Source organism: Podarcis bocagei (genome assembly GCF_964188305.1).
Source record: "Podarcis bocagei genome assembly, chromosome: 14".
NCBI classification, from domain to species: domain Eukaryota; kingdom Metazoa; phylum Chordata; class Lepidosauria; order Squamata; family Lacertidae; genus Podarcis; species Podarcis bocagei.
Genome location: NC_138139.1, coordinates 26,221,866 through 26,242,143, shown reverse-complemented (window position 1 = coordinate 26,242,143; position 20,278 = coordinate 26,221,866). Strand labels below are relative to the sequence as shown.

Sequence of the window (20,278 nt, the reverse complement as noted above, 5' to 3'; positions counted from 1 at the left end):
ATGCAACTCCAAGCAGCTGATAATGAGATGCACGCCACTTCTGAAAACGAGGAGAGAACACAGCTCTGGTGGCTAGTAGCCTTTGATAGCTTCATCCCCCATGAATCTCAGACCAAGTCAGACCACTGATCCATCGATGTGGCTTGTGGACTTCCCACATCCATCTGGTTGGCCACTGTGAAAACAGGATGCTGACGCATTATACTGACCCAGCAGGCTTATGTTCTTAAGCTCTGCATTGTCTACCAGAACAGAACTGAGGTCACAGAAAAGGCCTCTCCTGGCTATCTTTTATCATTTTAGCTGCCTAGTTTATGGGGGAATCATAGAACTGAAGTGTGGGAAGGGTCATGTAGGCCAAGTCCTTGCAATGCAGGAATCTTTGCCCAATGTGGGTCTCGAAGCCATGACCTTGAGGTTAATAATAATAATAAATTTTATTTATACCCCGCCCTCCCCAGCCAAGACCGGGCTCAGGGCGGCTAACAACCAATAATAAAAACAAGTTGATTAAAATACAATTTAAAAAAACAAGATTAAAATACAACATTAAAACATTAAGATGCAGCCTCTTCACAGGAGGAGAAGGGAAAAAGAAAGAGGGGGAGGGAATCAAACTGATTCTAAGCCAAAGGCCAGGTGGAACAACTCTGTCTTACAGGCCCTGCAGAAAGAAATCAGATCCCGCAGGGCCCTGGTCTCATGAGACAAAGCGTTCCACCAGACCGGAGCCATTGTTGAAAAGGCCCTGGCTCTGGTTAAGGCTAATCTGACTTCCTTAGGGCCCAGGACCTCTAGGATGTTGCTATTTATGGACCTTAAGGTCCTCTGTGGGGCATACCAGGAGAGGTGGTCCCGTAGGTGCGAGGGTCCTAGGCCGTGAAGGGCTTTAAAGGACAAAACCAGCACCTTAAATCTGACCCTGTACTCCACTGGGAACCAGTGCAGCTGGAAAAGCACTGGGTGAATATGCTCCCATGGCAGAGACCCTGTGAGGAGCCTTACTGCAGCATTCTGCACCCGCTGGAGTTTCTGGGACAGCTTCAAGGGCAGACCCGAGTAGAGCCTGGAGGTGACCGTCGCATGGCTCACTGTGGCCAGGTCGGGGCAGGAAAGGTAAGGGACCAACTGCTTGATGCGGCAAAGGTTAAGAGTCTCATGCACTGAGCTATCCCAACAGTCCCAGGAAGAAAGCCCCTTTGATGTTACTGTTGCTAAACAACTGGTGTTGGAAACCAGTTTGTTGCAAATCTTGCAGACTTCTGCTAGGACATCCCAACCTGACTTCTGCCCACCCCTGCCTCAAAAAGACATTCAAAAAGCACCAAACAGCAATGACGGCTGGCCACTTCAATAGGGAGAGGGACAAGTGGCAGATGGCATCTCTCCAAGGGCTGAATTTAGCTTGAGGGTTGCCAATTGCAAATCCCCAGGGTCCAATAATCCATACAGTGATCAGGACCCTTTTATGCATACAGCTTACACACCAGCTGTGAATTGAGTTTCAAGATCTCATTGCAGAATACACTCTGTAATGGATGTGTTTGCTTGTGTGTCGTCTATAGTTGCATGCATGATCAATCCATTGAATAACAATCCCCTTGGAAAAAAAGTGGAATGATGAATAAATGAAAGGGAACTGCAGCTGGCTTGCTGCCAACATCCTGAAAAGCTTAAATACTGTGTGATTCACTATGAAGGGATTTGCTTACATTCTTATTAGGAGAAATTACAGCATTTATGGATTCCTCCAAGGTCTGATTACCATGAGCTTTAAAGGCTTTTGTTATGAAATCATCCACTGTTTCTCTTATATATTATTATTGTTGTGCTGCATTGCTTTTTAATTTAGCAAAGCGTTTCGGGTTTGAATTTTTGACTAGTCAGGAGAACTGAATTCGTTCCAAAGCCAGCATTTGGTGCAGAGTAAGGGTGGGCAACACATCCAGCCAAACCTGACCCTCCAGGCCTCCCCATTTGGCCCATGATGCATCAGGAAACATCAGATGTGAAGCGGGTAGCAATGTGGCTGCAGAAAACATGATTGAACTCCTCACCGCCACCCCACGCATTGCCTGATGCACAGGCTGTTCATTCCTGTTCCGTTCTGGTGCACCAGCAAGATTCTGCTGGAAACTGGCTGGAATGTATGAATGCTGAAGAAAACAAGGTTGTCCCATCCCACCCACTGCAAATCAGCAGGTATGCAGGGAGTTCAGTCTAGGGTTACTAGATTTTTTTCAATGAATCTCAGGACACAATCAATCAATCAATCAATCAATCAATCAAAAAACGTTAGGGGTGTTGATGCTGCAGCAATGTCGGAGGCAGAGGGGCGGCCTTTCTCCATGAGCCTGGGGAGCCCCTGAGTTGTTTATTCTTCAGTGGTGGTGGGGAGGCGGTGCGCGGTGGGTCAGGCATGGAAGACGGAGAAGGAGGGCTGAGAGCGGCATTGGCAGTGGTGAGGCTCGGGCAGCATGATGCCTCCCTTCTCATTGGAGCAGCCCCAATCCCATTCCTACTTGCGTGCAAGCAGGAGGGGGCAGGGATCCCTCAGCTGGGAAGGGAGGCTTCCTGTTGCCTAACTGAGAGGTTCCTGCCCCCTCCTGCTTGCATGCAAGCTCTGATAGGCAGCATGAAGCCTCCCTTCACGGCTTAGTTGCTGGGGTCAGGGAAGGTGGAGGCAGCCTAGAAGCTGCATCTTAGAGCCCCTGCACCACCATCATATGGGGACTTCTGAGCAGCTCCTGAAGCCAGCCAGAGCCAACTGCTCTGGGCTGCTGAGACTGCCGCTGCTGCGTTTCCCAGGGACATTAGATGAAATCCGGGGACATTCCAGGGATGGAGTTTGTCTGGGGACTTATTCGCAAATCCGGGGACTGTCCCCGGGAAACAGGGACATCTGGTAACCCTAGTTCAATCCTGCTTGGTTTGGGCACACCAGCCAATTCCTGCTGGAAGCTGCCAGGCATACCCACACCCTGCAGAAATCAGGCTGGAATTACAGCTGATCCATGGGGAGTTCAATGGAGCTTGTGCAGTACAGGCAATCCCCCATTTACGCAGGGGTTACGTTCCAAGGCATTGCATGCTTGTTTGCTTATTTATTTATGCATACATACATACCCCACCCATCTGAGCAGCTCCTAATAGAATATTAAAAACTTCCCCAAACAGGGCTGCCTTTAAGTGAAATCATGTGTATATTTGAAACACCACTGAAGAAGAAGAAGAAGAAGAAGAAGAAGAAGAAGAAGAAGAAGATGAAGAAGATGGTTTTTTTATTTATACCCCACCCATCTGGCTGGGTTTCCCCAGCCACTCTGGGCGGCTTCCAACAAAATATTAAAATACAATCATCCTTCAGGTATTAAAAGCTTCCCTAAACAGGGCTGCCTTCAGATGTCTCCTAAAAGTCTGGTAGTTGTTTTTTCCTTCGACATCTGGTGGGAGGGCGTTCCACAGGGCGGGTGCCACTACCGAGAAGGACCTCTGCTTGGTTCCCTGTAACTTCACTTCTCACAGTGAAGGAACCGCCAGAAGGCCCTTGGTGCTGGACCTCAGTGTCCAGGCAGAATGATGGGGGTGGAGATGCTCCTTCAGGTATACTGGACTGAGGCTGTTTAGAGCTTTAAAGGTCAGCACCAACACTTTGAATTGTGCTTGGAAACATACTGGGAGCCAATGTAGGTCTTTCAAGACCGGTGTTATGTGGTCTCGGTGGCCACTCCCAGTCACCAGTCTAGCTGCCGCATTCTGGATTATCTGTAGTTTCCAGGTCACCTTCAGAGGTAGCCCCACGTAGAACACATTGCAGTGGTCCAAGCAGGAGATAACTAGAGCATGCACCACTCTGGTGAGAGTGTGGACAGATAGGGTCTCAGCCTGCGTACCAGATGGAGTTGGTAAACAGCTGCCCTGGACACAGAATTAACCTGCGCCTCCATGGACAGCTGCAAGTCCGAAATGACTCCCAGGCTGCACACCCAGTCCTTCAGGGGCACAGTTACCCCATTCAGGACCAGGGAGTCCTCCACACCTGCCTGCCTCCTGTCCCCCAAAAACAGTACCTCTGTCTTGTCAGGATTCAACCTTAATCTGTTAGCCACCATCCATCCTCCAACTGCCTCCAGACACTCACACAGAACCTTCACCGCCTCCACTGGATTTGATTTGAAAGTGAGGTAGAGGTGGGTATCATCCGCATACTGATGAACACCCAGCCCAAATCCCCTGATGATCTCTCCCAGCGGCTGCATGTAGATGTTGAAAAGCATGGGGGAGAGGACAGAACCCTGAGGCACCCCACCGTGCAAACACCCTGTTTCGCTTCCACCTGTTTCTACCCTTTTTGTGACATCTTCGGGTCACTTCCATTTTTCCTGCGATGTGCATGTGTGCAGACACACACATCTTGAACGAGTGTAAATGGGGGGGGGGGTTGCCTGAACCTCACCACCCAGGGCCAACATTGAAAGGTGAGTGGGTGGGATTAAGCTACCTATCAATCACCTGACATCATTATAATGTCAGATGATTGGCAGGCGAGTGCTCTTGCCCACCTGTCAATGTTGGACCACCAGGATGGAGGAGATCAGGATTTGGCCCACCGGTAATTGCTCACCCATTTTACATTCATGGGTATCTTTATAGACATGAGGACTAGCTGCTTGCTGTAAAAGAAAGAAGGAAAGATGTGATTGCGGGAAATTGAATTTTGCACCCATTCCTACAGTCTGCCCCCCTCCTTTAGCACTTTTTCCAAAATCTAGGATCTAATAGGGAAGTGTTGAAGGAAAGAACTTGGTAATCTTTCCGAGCAACTGATTCAACATTAACATTTTCTCCCCTCTCCAGGATCCATCAGAAACACCTAAAATTATTGCTTGCCATCCAATCACAGAATAAAAGAGACATATTTACATCCCTTTATAAACTCCCACCTCCTGGTTTTCAACACAACTGAACTCTCTTCCCCTGCTGATCTTCCTGCAGCACCAGTTGCACTGGGATGAGTTAGCAGGGCTAAGATGCCAAACACCTGCCCCCGTCACTGGTGGCACGTACAGAGGACACGTGCGCCCTTAAGCTGCTTAGGCCGCCTGAGGCTCACGGCATTTCTGATCTCTCTGAGTGTAGCAACAACTAGTCAGGCAAGGCGTCGCTGATGACTCAGCTCACAGCGCCCTCTTGTGGGCACGTAATCTCACTCAGAGCTGAGATGAACTCAGGCTGAAAGTCTATGCAGTTAACACTTGGGCCGAAGGAGAAATGTGATTTTGTTTGCATTCACACTTCTCCAACAGACTGAAACACAGCCGTCCTTTGAAATTAGCACCTCTCTGTGTTTGGGAATGCTGTTCTCCAGCCAGTGTGTACAAAAATGCACGTAGCGTGGGATATCTGTGAAAAACAACATACCCAAATGCATCATGTTAGGGGAAAATGCTTGTAAAAATGGGCATATCAGGGCACATTAGCTAAAATGCATACGAAGAGGCATATGAGGAGAAATTGAAGCGTGATGAATTTTTGTAAGAATTCAGAAGGGGGAAAGCAAATGGCTGCAGAAATGGAGATAATTGAAATTGACAGATCCATCCATCCCTATGTGAGCCTTGGCACCACTACAATCACTAGGACATACACAGGCCCACGCCTAGGCATACACACATATCGTTGGGCTTTCTGCAGGAATTCTCAGGTTACCCAGAATGCTTTATCAGTCTGGAAGTCCAGCCCCTTATAAACACGTGAAGCCTCCTTATATTGTTCGAGTCCATTTGCCCAATAAATGTGGCACTTCTATTTTTTGCAGTTCACAACAGCTCATGGCAGTCTTGGGTGTAGAGTCTTGCAATCTAACATCCTTTTTACCCAGGATTCCCATATTCTGGGAGCTTTTGCATGCAAAGCAGGGATAGGAAGATGTTTTCAGCATGAGGGCCACTTCCCCTGGTAGGCAACTTCCCAGGTAGGCAACATGTCAGTGATAGGTGGGGGCAGAGGCAAAAGGGGGTGGAGCAGTGATGAATACCCTCCAACCATCAAATTTTCCCCTCAAGGGACAGATTCATGCTTGCCCACAACACACACAAACACCCTGCCCTAGCTGGAACCACCACCCAGTCCATTTTCTCCCTTCCCTGCTTAGACTATTTTGGCTTCTTTCAGTTTCTTTTTTTTCCAGTCTTAAATTCAGTTTGCACCCTTTCTGCATTGCTTTACTTATTATTTTTTTAAAGCGTGCATTTTCATGCAAATTTTTCATTTGCACAATATATTTGCATTTTTGCAAGCAATTTCGCCTAATATTTATGCAACACCCTTATCACTAATACACTGCTGTGCATCTCCCCCTAACATGAACTATTTTGCATGCAATTTGGGGAGTTGGAGGACTACCTTGCAAACTCCAGAATTTCAAGAGATAGCTATATTGCTTTGGTTAGATACAAATTAAGTCATTTCCCTCTTTTGTGTGTATAATTTTTATTAAATTTTCTGTTTTACAATTTAAAATATTCATTTAAACAACCTTAAAGTATCAGTGACTTCCTTTCTTCTCTTTCCATGGTTCATTTTTCATATCATAAATCTCTGCATCTTTTACATAAACTAAACCATTCAGTATTCCATTATTACATCCATCAAAACTTGTTTACACTGTTGAATTTATCTTAATGCTGCCAACGTTTTCAAGTGTACACAATCCCCCCATATATTCAATAAGCATTTTCCAATCTTCTTTAAAAGTATGTTCTTCTTGTTCTCTTATTCTATATGCAAATTAAGTCATTTTCCAATAACGTGCCAACAAATAAATGTCTCCCTTATCAATATTTCTGGACCAACATGGCTACATATATCTGATTTTTGTCTTCTTTTGCTTTGCTTTGTCTGGAATGAAGTAGGTTCACTTCTTCTCTCTTTTTTTTAAACCTCCCCTTTGTCTTTGTTTCTCCCGCAGGACTGATTGTCTACCTGGGCATGATGCTGGGGGCTATTATGTGGGGTGGCCTAGCAGACAAACTGGGCCGGAAGAAATGCCTCATTCTGTCTCTCTCCATCAATGCATCTTTTGCATTCCTGTCCTCGTTTGTACAGGGATATGGCTTCTTCCTCTTCTGTCGCCTTATCTCTGGTTTCGGGTAAGCTATGCAACACCCAGCTTGGGAAAGGGCCAGCTTGCATTAACAAATAGGTCTCTATATCAGATTGGCCTGAATCTCAAAACTGAACCAGGCCCATTTTGTGGCATTTGGATATTGGCTGGGTTGGGAGGCAATAGCAACCTGGAGCAATCTGGGGCTGTGAATGGGTGGGCCATTGGGTAGGAAAGAGGTGAGCAACGGTGGAGCATTTCCCACAGGGAATGCGCTGGGCAGACAGACTCAAGCAGGAGAGAAGCAGATCCCTGCAGCTAGCAGAATTGAATCCTCCTTCACCTGCTGGTCCAGACAAGCCATTTATTGATCACTCATTCTGATTTGCTTGTGAGAAGGCTAGGCTGCATTAAGCCATTGTTGTCTCACACTTTCCAAGACGTTTCCATATCACTTCCTGGTTTTTTAATTCATGGAAGTGGCACAAACCATCTTTAATTGTGCAACTTGAATTTGCTGGTATGGGATTGAATTCCCCGCCCCAGCAAAACAGCATCTGGGGTCTAGGCTCCAATGCTAGTCTTGCATTTATGTTTGTATGAATTTATAGTTTATATTTATTACTACATCACACACACATACATACACACACAATGTATGTATATATTACTACCTTTATATTCCACCTTTCTTGCAAGTGGTCCCGTCCTTCCCCATTTTTGTAGACCAAGAACATTCTACCCACCAGGATAGGCTTGCCTAACCAAAAATGTTTTTAGCAGGCAACATAAAGAGTACAGGGAAGGCACTTGTCTGACATCAATAGAATCACAGAATTGTAGAGTCGGAAGGGACACCGAGGGTCATCTAGTCCAACCCCCTGTAATGCAGGAATCTTTTGCCAAGCGTGGGACTCAAACCCACAACCCTGAGATTCAGAGTCTCATGCTATACCAACTGTGGTATATATGAATCATTCTGGGTGGGGGGTTCTGAAGGGTAGGTGCTTGCAAATGTAGACTGAGTATTACATGGCACTTATAACAAGGCCAGTCCCAGCGGTCAAGTGGGCATATATAAGGTAATACAACCACACAGGTAAACCAGAGTTGCCATATTTCAAAAAGTGAAAATCTGGATTCCAAGGTTTCAGCCTGGCTGTGTCCAGGAAATTCCGGGCATATGGAAGCCCCAGGTAAACTATTCAGGACTGGATATATTAAGAGCAATACTTTGGCCTGGTTTTCATTCTTCCTGTCTGTTCTCCCACCTCACCTGCTTCCTCAGAATTGGAGGGACTCTCCCCATTGTCTTTGCCTATTTCTCCGAATTCCTGTCTCGTGAGAAGAGAGGGGAGCATCTGAGCTGGCTCTGCATGTTCTGGATGATTGGAGCCCTCTACGCCTCCATCATGGCCTGGAGCATCATCCCGCATTACGGTAATCACCTCTGGATTCAGACGTGCCTTTATCCATGTGTGGCATTTAGGCTGAGGATTTGCTGGTTGTCTAAACAGCAATGCTCCCTTACGCCTGGTAGGACTGGGAGGTGGGGCCAGACTTAGCAAGGCCTAGGTCTAGGAATGCTTATACCGAGTCAGATCACTGGCTGATGGGAGTTAAGCCAGTGACACCTCAAGAACACCACATGGCCTGATCTAGCTCAATACTGCATGCTCTGGCTGGCAGCAGCTGTCCAGCGTCTCGGTCAGGGGTCATCCCTAGCCCTACTCCATGAGGTGCTCTTCACTGAAGATACCAAGGATAAGGAATGGCCAGAACTATCTATTTCCAGTCCACCTTACTTTTGCATTATTATTTTTAAACCCCACAATTCCATTATTTTCTGTGTTAATCTGCATTCTTAAAACCAGATTTCTCTCAATGTACATATTTAACGATGTGCTTTCATATATTTTTACATGGGCATATTCTCCAAAACAGTTGCATCGAAGCACCTGTTTTGGCACACAAAGACTATTAAGAATGGGGTCACTATGTTTCGGGAAGTGCAGAATTTGGAAGGTAACTATTTCCCTGAGAAGGGCAGATTAGGCCATTTGGTATCTTATCAAGGAGGAATCCCTTGCATTTGTAAAGGCTGGATTTCTAGATAGCTAACCTCACACATTAGTCCATGAGGTGAAGTCATTAGGTACAGGAATTCAAAAGGTCAAATCCCTCAAATTCAGATCCCTGGATACCTAAGTTCCGATTTGAACATTAGTCCAGGAGTTGCAGATCAGGACATTTTTTATAACAACAACAACAACAATAATTTATATCCCACCCATCTGGCTGGGCTTCCCCAGCCACTCTGGGTGGCTTCCAACAAAATATTAAAATACAGTAATGCATCAAACATTAAAAGCTTCCCTAAACAGGGCTGCCTTCAGATGTCTTCTAAAAGTCTGGTAGTTGTTCTCTTTAACATCTGGTGGGAGGGTGTTCCACAGGGCAGTTGCCACTACCGAGAAGGCCCTCTGCCTGGTTCCCTGTAACTTGACTTCATGCAGGAATTTGCATCCCTCCAGCGTCCCACCTTCACTACCTGGAACATAAGATGCGCTCTGCCATCTGGGAATGTTGGAGAATTCTGATGAAAACAGGGAAAAAAGAGGACATTGTTGGTGTTTGCATATTTGTCCCCATGTCCAGGATTCCAGAATGCAAATCGACCCATTGGTATTTGCTGTCAGTTGGTTGCTTTCCATCAGCAAATGATATGCCACTGATTATAATTCCCCCGCCCCAAATTTGTATTGTGTTTCCCTAGCATTGAAATGAATGTGGTGGAATTGCAGCATGGCCAGGTAATTTACATAATTAATTACACAAATCACTTAAGTCGCATAAATCTGCCACAGTGGGCAGCAAGACATATAATGCAGTTGATGGGGGAAGACAAACCGCAGTAGAACGGAAACATGACTGCATGGGACAAATTCAGGGTGGAAAGGGAAAGAATGCCGTCTTCCATCCCTCGCTGTAGCCCCTTTCCCTTGCTTATAGGATGGGGCTTCAGTATGGGGACCAACTACCACTTCCACAGCTGGAGAGTTTTCGTGGTTGTCTGCTCTCTGCCCTGCATCGCGTCTCTGGTTGCCCTGAAGTTCATGCCAGAAAGCCCACGGTTTTTGCTGGAGGTAAGAACACATGTCTGAGAAAACAGACCTTTGCATTGTGCAGATTCTTCTAGAGGATATGCCATAAGCAAAATAAACCAAAGGGACTGGGATTTGTTTGGCATAGGCTGCAACACCTAATGCATTTGCTTGGGTCTGGGAGCAGGGCTCATTCTCAGGGCCCTTTGGAATATTGGTCAGTGCAGGATTTTGAGCTTACCATATCATTGCAAAATAAAAAAAATCCTTCCAGTAGCACCTTAGAGACCAACTAAGTTTGTATGTTAGAGACCAACTAAGTATGAACTTTCGTGTGCATGCACACTTCTTCAGATACATGCATGCACACGAAAGCTCGTACCAATAACAAACTTAGTTGGTCTCTAAGGTGCTACTGGAAGGAGTTTTTTTATTTTGTTTTGACTATGGCAGACTAACACGGCTACCTACCTGTAACTATATCATTGCAAGGCAACCAGCAGTAGGCCTCACTGAACTCAACAGGACTTGTTTTTGAGTACATATCCTTTAGAAAATACTGTTAATTGTGTAATTGCATTTTTTAAATAAAAAAAATAAGGCCTAGAAACTTGCATAGAGTTTCTCAGGATGCTTCATTCTGTGGCTAAGATGAGAATGGGGACCCCTTCTCACATTATCTGGCATAAATCAGGGAAAACTTTCCGCATCATCACTTTATCTCCCTGCCAAGTTTTGCCTGCTATGCATTTTGTGTTGATGCTAAAGATCCAGGTGTGAAACCATCCAGAAGACAGCAACTCTGGTGTCCATTATGTTATAAAACAACATGCCCAATGTTGAACAGCAAAGTTGGGGAGCTCCTCTTCAGCCCAAAGGCAACTTTCCATTCTGGTTAACCTTCTGAGGGCCACATGACACTGGTGGGCAGGGCCAGAGGTACAAGTGAATGCTATTTTTACCTTTCTACAGTCAGATGGTTTCTGTACACACTCACAAACCCCTCTCCACTCAGGCAAGCAAGAGGCATTATTGGAATTCAAGGACCGGTTCCAGCTAGGCAAAAATGCACAGGGTGTGGGAAGAGGGTGTGTGGCTTAGGGAGAGTTTCAGGGGCCACATAGAGAGGTCTGCGGGGCCACATTCAGCCCCCGGGCCAGAGGGTCCCCCCTCACATTGTACAGGTATTCTCCGGCAGAATCCAGAACTTCTGCCCTTGGCTAGGACATCATCCCACCGTGGTTAAACCCATGTGACTTCCGATGGAGCCATAGCATAACTGGAGAGAAAGAGCCTGGGATCTTAAAAACATTTTCTGAAGGAAGTGCTCTTTCTGACATCCTTTGCTTTGGCCTTTCCAGATAGGCAAACATGACGAAGCCTGGATGATCCTCAAGCAAGTCCACGACACCAACATGAGGGCCAAAGGCGAGCCAGAGAGGGTGTTTACGGTAAGCATGCTTTCTTCCTAGGAATGCACTTCCCCTCAATAGGAGACTTTGGTCAAAGATTCAAAACCTAATTGGTTTTTTTATATACATTGCATAAAGCCCACAATCCACCTCTTTCTTCTCCTGAAGATTCAGTGTGCAGATTCTAATTCAGGGTTATTTTCCAATTGGCAAACATGGTTGCCATCCAGGCAAGAAGAGCCTTTTCTCCCCAACCCAACTCCCATCAGCTCCAGCTAGGGATGGGCAAATCTGCCAATTTTGGCTTCTCATTTCTCCAGTCCTATGTGCCACATTTCCACGTCATCCTTGCATATATATTTTTTTAAAAGACCACGTGAAAATTCACCAGCATTTTAGTGCAAATTTCTCCTAATGCATACAATCCCCGCCATGCATGTTTGCCCAATACACACATTTCTATAAAACAATTCCCCCCAATATAATGCATTTTTGTATGTTGCTTTCACCAAGATGTGCGTTTTTGTGCATGTTACTTGGCTAGCAGACTGCTTTGCAAAATTCAGAGATGTGCAAATTTCAAAAGATGGCTGTTTCAGTTGGTGTGTTTCTTTCAGAAATTGAGAATCAGGGAGATCTGCCTTCAAATGTAAACTGAATCAGATTTCTCCCTCATCCCTAAACCTAGTCACTGCTGGGTTCAAAACACCTAGAGATGTTTCATCCCAAGTCAGAACATTGGTTCATCTAGCTCAGTATAATCTGCACTGACTGACAGTGGCTCTCCAGCGTTTCAGAGAGAAGGCCTTCCTTGCCTACTTAGAGATGCCAGAAACTGAACCTTGAACCTTCTGCATGCAAAGCAGTCATTCCACCCCTGAGCTATGCCCCTTCCCCAAGTACAATTATTTGGGAATAAGCCTCCTTGTACACTGTGGGACTTGCTTCCAAGTAAACGTACTCAGGATTGGAATGCAGAGGTGTTTATTCAGGTGGCGGTTGACTCAACCCTCTGTTGTGCTGTTTCTGAGCAATTGCTTACAAGAACAAAGCTTAGTGTGGTTGCTGTGAAGTCAAGGGCTGAATATTTTGGCTTGTTTTTTTCTTGTTTATTCAGGTAGCCAACATAAAAACTCCAAAGCAGATAGACGAATTCATTGAAATACAGTGTTCCACAGGGACGTGGTACCAGCGTTCTTTTGTTAGAGTGACAACCACCCTCAAACAGGTATGGGAGGGGAATGGTGGTGGCACCTGAATGCACACAACAACCAGTAATGATTGATTGCCTAGATCTGTCATTGTGCTACCTGCCCACACAATGAACAGGTCACGGGATTGCAACTTTTCCTGATTACCTCTGGGTGCAGTACTTTGACCACCCAGCCTATTAATCAACAAATATTTGGTTTCATGTAAGGCTCTCAACTCAACAGAGATTTTTAAGTGGATCAACCACCTGCGTTTTTACCAAGCGATTCATTGCATATAGATTATGTTATATTATCAGCTTTGGTAAAGGTGTCTTCCTGACATACTGAAATAAGTGTAAGTGTAAAGGTAAAGGGACCCCTGACCATTAGGTCCAGTCGTGGCCGACTCTGGGGCTGCGGCGCTCATCTGGCGTTATTGGCCAAGGGAGCCAGCGTACAGCTTCCGGGTCATGTGGCCAGCTTGACTAAGCCACTTCTGGTGAACCAGAGCAGCGCACAGAAACACCATTTACCTTCCCGCCGGAGCGGTACATATTTATCTACTTGCACTTTGACGTGCTTTCGAACTGCTAGGTTGGCAGTGTAAGTGTGCATTGGAATTAATAAATAACACTTTCACTTGCTGTTAAGTGGGGGGGACGGGACTATATTTGTTTGAAGATCTTTAATACCATATTTAAGGCAAAGTACCTTTCATATTTTATTTTTTGGTTCCCTATTCCAGTGATACACCACTGCCTCTGACAGTGACCTCAATTTAAATTATTTAAATTGCCCCATAGATTAATCAACCAAGCTTCAGTTGATTTATGTCACAGTGGGTTTTAAAGCAAATGTAGGATTTGAGATAAATAAATCCTGCTTCACTGAATCTAGCCAGCTGGCTACAATGTAAAAACACTGAATGAAAATACTCATATTAAATTATTCGCCATTTCCACAAACAAACAGGTATTTGTTTTTCATTTTTGGAGGGGATATAAGCTACATTAGAAGTTAGATTTCTTAGGACTTTTTCTGTAACTGATTCTTTGGACAATCCTTTTCTTTTAGGTTATGGACAATGTAATATACTGTCTGACAGCCCAGTACAGAATGAACACACTTTTCCTGGCAATTGTGTGGTTCTCAATGGCCTTAAGGTATGTGCCTTGGAATTCTCAAACCTGTTATTAACCAGAGATTTTGAAGATCATCCAGTCCAACCCTGCAAGAAATCTCTTAGTACAGCATCCCTCATAGCTGCTACCCAGCATGTGCTAAAAACCTTAAATAAGGTTCTACTATTGATACAAAGGAAGCTACCTTATAGTGAATCATACCGTGGGTGCCTCTAGCTCAGTGGTTCTCAAGCTGTGGGTCCCCAGATGTTGTTGGACTACAACTCCCATCATCCCTGAGCTCTGGCCTTGCTAGCTAGGAGTGATGGGAGTTGTGGTTCAACAACATCTGGGGACCCACAGGTTAAGAAAGGTTGCTCTAGCTCAATATTGTCTACACTGACTGGCAGTGGTTCTTCCAATTTTTAGAGATGACTCTTTCCCAACCCTCCCTGGAGATGGATACGATTGAACTTGGGCCATCTGCAAACCAACCAGGTGTTCTACCACTAAGCTGCAGCTTATCCCACAAGCAGAGGCTCCCAGGTTCCATCTCCAGCATCTCCTAGTAAGGCCGAAAAAGACTCCTGTCTGAAACCCTAGAAAACCACTAGCAGCCAGTCTAGGCAATACTGAGCTTGAAGTACCAATGGTTTGACTTGGTATAAGGCAACTGCCAAGTTTCCTGTGGGTAAAGTCTGCCTGAGACATTTCGCCAGTCTTAGCAAAACAAATATTTGCTCCTTTTGATAGACTTTGCCTGTTTCCTCAGAGCAACAAACATTCAAATCAGAAATACAGGAAGCTGCCTTGTAACTCTTGCAAGGCTAAATAAGAGCAACAGGAACCTGTCCTGAACATTTCAGAGATAGTTTATTTTCCCATCTTATCTTTTCAGAAGGTTAGGAACTTAGGAAGCTGCCATATACTGAGTATTGATTGGCAGTGCCTCTCCTGGGTTTCAGGAGAGCCCTACCAGAAGATGAACCTGGACTGAACCTGGGACCTTCTGTATTCAAGGCATATTCCACACTTCTGAACTGCAGCCTTTCCCCCAAAGACCTTGTTGTTGTTGTTTAGTAGTTTAGTCGTGTCCGACTCTTCGTGACCCCATGGACCAGAGCACGCCAGGCACTCGTGTCTTCCACTGCCTCCCGCAGTCTGGTCAAACTCATGCTGGTAGCTTCAAGAACACTGTCCAACCATCTCATCCTCTGTTGTCCCCTTCTCCTTCTGCCCTCCATCTTTCCCAACATCAGGGTCTTTTCCAGGGAGTCTTCTCTTCTCATGAGGTGGCCAAAGTATTGGAGCCTCAGCTTCAGGATCTGTCCTTCCAGTGAGCACTCAGGGCTGATTTCCTTAAGAATGGATAGGTTTGACCTTCTTGCAGTCCATGGGACTCTCAAGAGTCTCCTCCAGCACCATAATTCAAAAGCATCAATTCTTCGGCGAAGACCTAGGCTTAGACCCAAAGACCTAGGAACATAGAAATCTGCCTTATACCAGGTCAGACCCTTGGTCTGTCTAGTCCAGTACTGTCTACACAGACTGGCAGTGGTTCTCCAGGGGTTCAAGCAGAAACCCAGCTCTAGAATAGAAAAAAAAAATCAGCAGCCATTTAAAAGTTGAAACGGAAGGCACCTGCTGAATCTCCACAAAACTGGGCTAATGACACAAGAGGCTCAGTTTCTTCTTGTTCTCAAATGAGACTTGTCAACTTGGGGGATGACCAATGATGCTTCTGCAGATGACCTCACCTCAGGGAGATAAGGGTTCAGGTAGTACCCTGGACCTAAGTTATCAGTATTAATACAAAGATCTTCAACCTGGATCAGTAGTAGATGGGCAGTCAATGCAGATGTTTTAACAATGATGTCACATATTCTTGGTCAGATGCCACCATCATCAATCTGGCCACCACAATCTGCACCAGCTAGAGCTTCAGAACCAGGCCCAAGCGCAGCCCCACAAACAGCGCATTGAAGCAATCTAGCCTTGAGGTTACCAAAGCATGGGTAACAGTTGTCACTTCTCTGTGTCACAGTTCTCTTCTTCCTCTTGCAGTTACTATGGCCTTATCGTCTGGTTCCCTGACATGATACGGTACTACCAAGAAGAAGCGTATAAGTCCCGTGAGAAAGTCTTTAATGGGGAATCAGTGAAGGATATCACCTTCAACTTCACCTTGGAAAATCAAATCCACCGGAATGGGACATATTTCAATGACAAGTGAGCCATCACACCCCACCTCACCAAAACAGATGCAAATGTTTGCTTATATGTGCAGCGTCCCCTGGGAGCTACTATCCCACCAATCCTGGCTGTGGCAGCACCTTGGAACAACCAGAGATGATGGAAGTCGCTTCATGATGGAGATCAGTGAGAGATTACCAGTGTGGTGCCCTTGAGCTCCCTTGAGCACCCTTGAGGTTTTTCTCTGATGCCCACAGAGACTCTGAGCCTCTTATTGCCCCTTTAGTCATGAGGCAGAGTCTGTGGCTACTTTTTCTCCCTGGAAAAATATAGAGAACTGAAGGAGGAAGTGAGAAGGAGGACATACTTTCCCACTTCCTCTTTCAGCTCTATGTGCTTTTCAAGGCCCAGATCCTTTGGGAAAGTGGTTTGTATATCCATACTTTCTGTCTACCCCCCCCTCTCTCTCTGTGTGTGTGTGTAAGAGAGAGAGAGAGAGAGAGAGAGAGAGAGAGAGAGAGAGAGAGAGAGAGAGAGAGAGAGAGATCCAGGGAACAGGTGAGAGGAGTGACCAGAAGGGTAGCTGCGAAGTAATGGTGGCTGGTGCTGACTGGGACGGGTATGGTGGAAGGCAGTGAGCCCAACGATAGATGGAGCCAGAGCCAATGGTGTGCAGAGCCCACTAAGTCTAGTTTCCCCCTCCACCCTCCTCCCTGCTGAGTTCTACAGGGGTAACACCGAGACTTTGCAGGGGGAAGCTGATAGTCAGTGCCACCCCTGGGCTAGTTGCACATAAGAAGTCTGGCAGGTGGGAGTAGGCAGAGGTTGGGGGGATAATGCTTCATTTGCCCAAGTGACTTAGCTTCCAGCGGCACTTGCTGAAAGAGTCATATCCATTGCTGTACCTCCTTTTGCCTCTTGGCCATCCATGTTTGCCTTTGGCTCTGCCAGTCGATGATCTGTGGCCCCTGGAAGGGTTCCGTAGGAGAGAATATGGCCCTTAAGCTTTTGTCCTTGTGTGAGATAAAGAGTGACCCATAAACATAATAACAGCAGCAACTGATGAAAATACTGTTTTTGCTAATTCAACATCTATACTGGGAAATCAACTTGGGTATCTGCTATGATCTAAATGAATTAAATTACACATGCTATTAAACCTTTCTGCTTTGGGCTTCAAGGAGCCATAATATTTTAAAAATCACCTTTGGACATACTGACATCCAGTGGTCATGTAAGGAAAGGCACATCGAGGGCCAGTTCCCACATTACTTTTTTTCTGAAATATCATATTAAGGCATATATTGCAGCTGAAACCAGGGATGTAGAAATTTGCTTGGTTCTCATTTTTTATGAGAATCAAGCAGATTGGAAATTCCCAAACCCGTATGCAAACCAAAACACAGCACTCTTTTGAAAGTTGCACTACTCTGAACTTTGCAATGTAGTTCGCCAACCAAAGAATGCAGGCAAAATGCATATATTAATGAAAAGTGCATGTAAAAATGTGCATATTTAGTGAAGAGAGCATAGAAAAAGGTATTCTATTATGGAGGAATTGCTTGGACAAAAAAATTCACACATACCTATTATTATTATTATTATAAAAAATTGCAACTGTCCACATAAGAAGGCTCTGTCCATGTTCACTCTATCTTGGCTATATTTGGTTGCATCAGCTGTCCATCTTTTTTTAAATAATGTTTTTTATTCTTATTTTTCATAGTACAAGCAAGTAAACTTCCACCACATTGACAAGTTCTTCCCTGTTGGTAAGAATCAGGTGCAAGATAGTCAATCCCCTTGTTGCTTCTTACAACCTTCTGGAAAATGAAATTGTCAGCAAGGCAATTGAGGAGTTTGTTGGGCCTTACATTCTTGGCAGACTTTGAGTTTCAGCTATCCTGGCATCTGTTGGAACTCAAATCAATAATCAATAAGAGAGAAATCACACAGAGGTATAGAGAGATACCAAATGGAGTCTTTCTTTCAACATATTCATTTTTGTTCACTGAAAGTACCCTCCCCCTAATGAGCCATGGGTAGTAAATGGTTTTGGAGTGAAGTTCAAAGTGTTTGCATATGAAACAAAGCTGAATTAGATTGCATCAAACTCACTGTCTTGGCTTCTGGTATCTTAAATTGTGTGTGTTTATTTTTATTTTTTTAAAGTTCAGGGATAGGAGCTTGCTTCGAATGAAGATGATGGTGAGTTATTTTCTATGTTGCAGGTTCATCAAAATGAAGTTCCGAGATGTGACTTTTGAGGACTCTGTGTTTGAGGAATGCTACTTTGAAGATGTGACATCAAGCGAGACCTTTTTCAAGAACTGCACCATTATAAAAACTGTCTTCTTTAACACAGGTAACGCGGGAGAGTGTGTGTTTCTGTGTTGGCAAAGTGCATCTGCTGGCTTCTGTCTGTGTTTTCATTTACAGTGGTACCTCGCAAGACAAATGCCTCGCAAGACGGAAAACTCGCAAGACGAAAGGGTTTTTTGAGCTGCTTTGCAAGACGATTTTCCCTATGGGCTTGCTTCGCAAGACGGAAACATCTTGCAAGTTTGTTTCCTTTTTCTTAACACCGTTAATACAGTTGCGACTTGACTTCGAGGAGCAACTCATAGCACGCGGTGTGGTAGCCTTTTTTGAGGTTTTTGAAGACTTTGGTGATTTTTGAAGCTTTTCCAAAACTTTTCCAACACCGTGCTTCGCAAGACGAAAAAATCGCAAGACGACAAAACTCGCGGAACGAATTAATTTTGTCTTGCGAGGCACCACTGTATAGAAAAGTGGAATGAAGTGAAGAGATAAGATTGGGAAGAAGTCATAATAATTTTGATCTGGTCTGTTTTTGTAACACACAATAACTTAAGCGTCATTGTTCCCTGTTTATCAGGAATGGTAACAGATTTTTGGTATCTGGTCCTGCTGCCGCCTTTGGGGAATATTTTCTGAACAAGTTAGTAAGCGTGACTAGGCTTTCCATTCTTCAGATTTCAGATACTTCCTTTGGTCTTGTGAAGTTAGATGGACGTGAGTTATATCTTAAGGGCCCCCCTCTGTAAATGATAATGCAAGTCCCTTTACTTACTTCAAAAAAAAATCTCACGTTGTTTGGGGGCCCTGCTGTGCGTTGTTCTGAATGGTGTACTAGACATCTGCTCCAAAGTCTAATAGGGGACACAGCCATGTCAGTGTGCATCATACTATGTGGCAAAATTGTGTACTTTATTCTGGCATACTTTCTTGCCTTTTTTATGGGTGAATTATGGGAGAACAGAAACCTGCTTATATGGAAAGCATAGGGAAATAGCAACGTTGTCCAATGACATTCATTGGGACGCACCATGCCCACTGGTGCAAATGAAATTTGCTGTGACGTGGCAATCTATCCATCAAAAAGTCACGCTTCCATAATGCATTGTAAAAGGAACCGATATAAAGGCGAGCAAGCTAACTAAGAGACGTGCGGTGAATGCGGTGGAAGTCTTTTATAATATTTTAACTAGGATTTATATATTTTAATGTTTGAAGCATGAATTTGGTAATATTATTGCTTATGAAAAGTATCCCCCCTTTTGTCTTTCTCTGTTTTTTTAGTTTGCATTTTGGAAAACATGTATATAAATGTGTTTGCAGTGTTATGTATTGTTCTTTGCTTCTCTTTCTCTTTCTTTTTCTTTTCTTGTAAAATTCAATAAAAATTAATTTTAAAAAGGTAAAAGGAACCAAGACAGAGCTGCTAGCATTATAACCAGGAAAAGTAACACAGCAATCCCCATGTTTGAATGCAGTATGAGTTCCATCCATCCATCTTTCTCTTTCTCCCCGCCCCCCTTAGACCTCTACAAGCATAAATTTGTCGAATGCAAGTTTGTGAATGCCACCTTCTTGGAGCAGAAGAAGGGCTGCCACATGGATTTTGAGAGGGACAACGACTTCCTGGTTTACCTCGTCGGCTTCTTAGGCAGCCTCTCGGTCTTGCCAGGCAACATTATCTCAGCCCTGCTGATGGACAAAATAGGTCGGATCAAGATGATTGGTGAGTGGGGAGGGGTGACATATGTCAATGTGGGAGTGGTCAGAAAGGTCCCCCCCCACGTGGTTTAGTTGGTCTCATGCCAAAAATCTTCTTTCCAATTTCTCA

The 20,278-nt window shown here is 44.8% G+C and overlaps 1 protein-coding gene across 2 annotated transcripts in view; it reads left to right on the top strand.

Annotated features, from left to right (window-relative positions):
- SV2B (synaptic vesicle glycoprotein 2B) overlaps nt 1-20,278 on the top strand; it is a 73,117-nt gene that overhangs the window by 47,548 nt on the left and 5,291 nt on the right. For both annotated transcript variants that reach the window (XM_081171137.1, XM_081171138.1), the window contains exons 3-11: nt 6,971-7,151; nt 8,394-8,545; nt 10,118-10,251; nt 11,571-11,660; nt 12,739-12,849; nt 13,889-13,977; nt 16,000-16,164; nt 18,360-18,493; nt 19,973-20,173. In XM_081171137.1, coding sequence (XP_081027263.1) covers nt 6,971-7,151; nt 8,394-8,545; nt 10,118-10,251; nt 11,571-11,660; nt 12,739-12,849; nt 13,889-13,977; nt 16,000-16,164; nt 18,360-18,493; nt 19,973-20,173 — 1,257 coding nt within the window. The remainder of the gene's footprint in view (nt 1-6,970; nt 7,152-8,393; nt 8,546-10,117; nt 10,252-11,570; nt 11,661-12,738; nt 12,850-13,888; nt 13,978-15,999; nt 16,165-18,359; nt 18,494-19,972; nt 20,174-20,278) is intronic.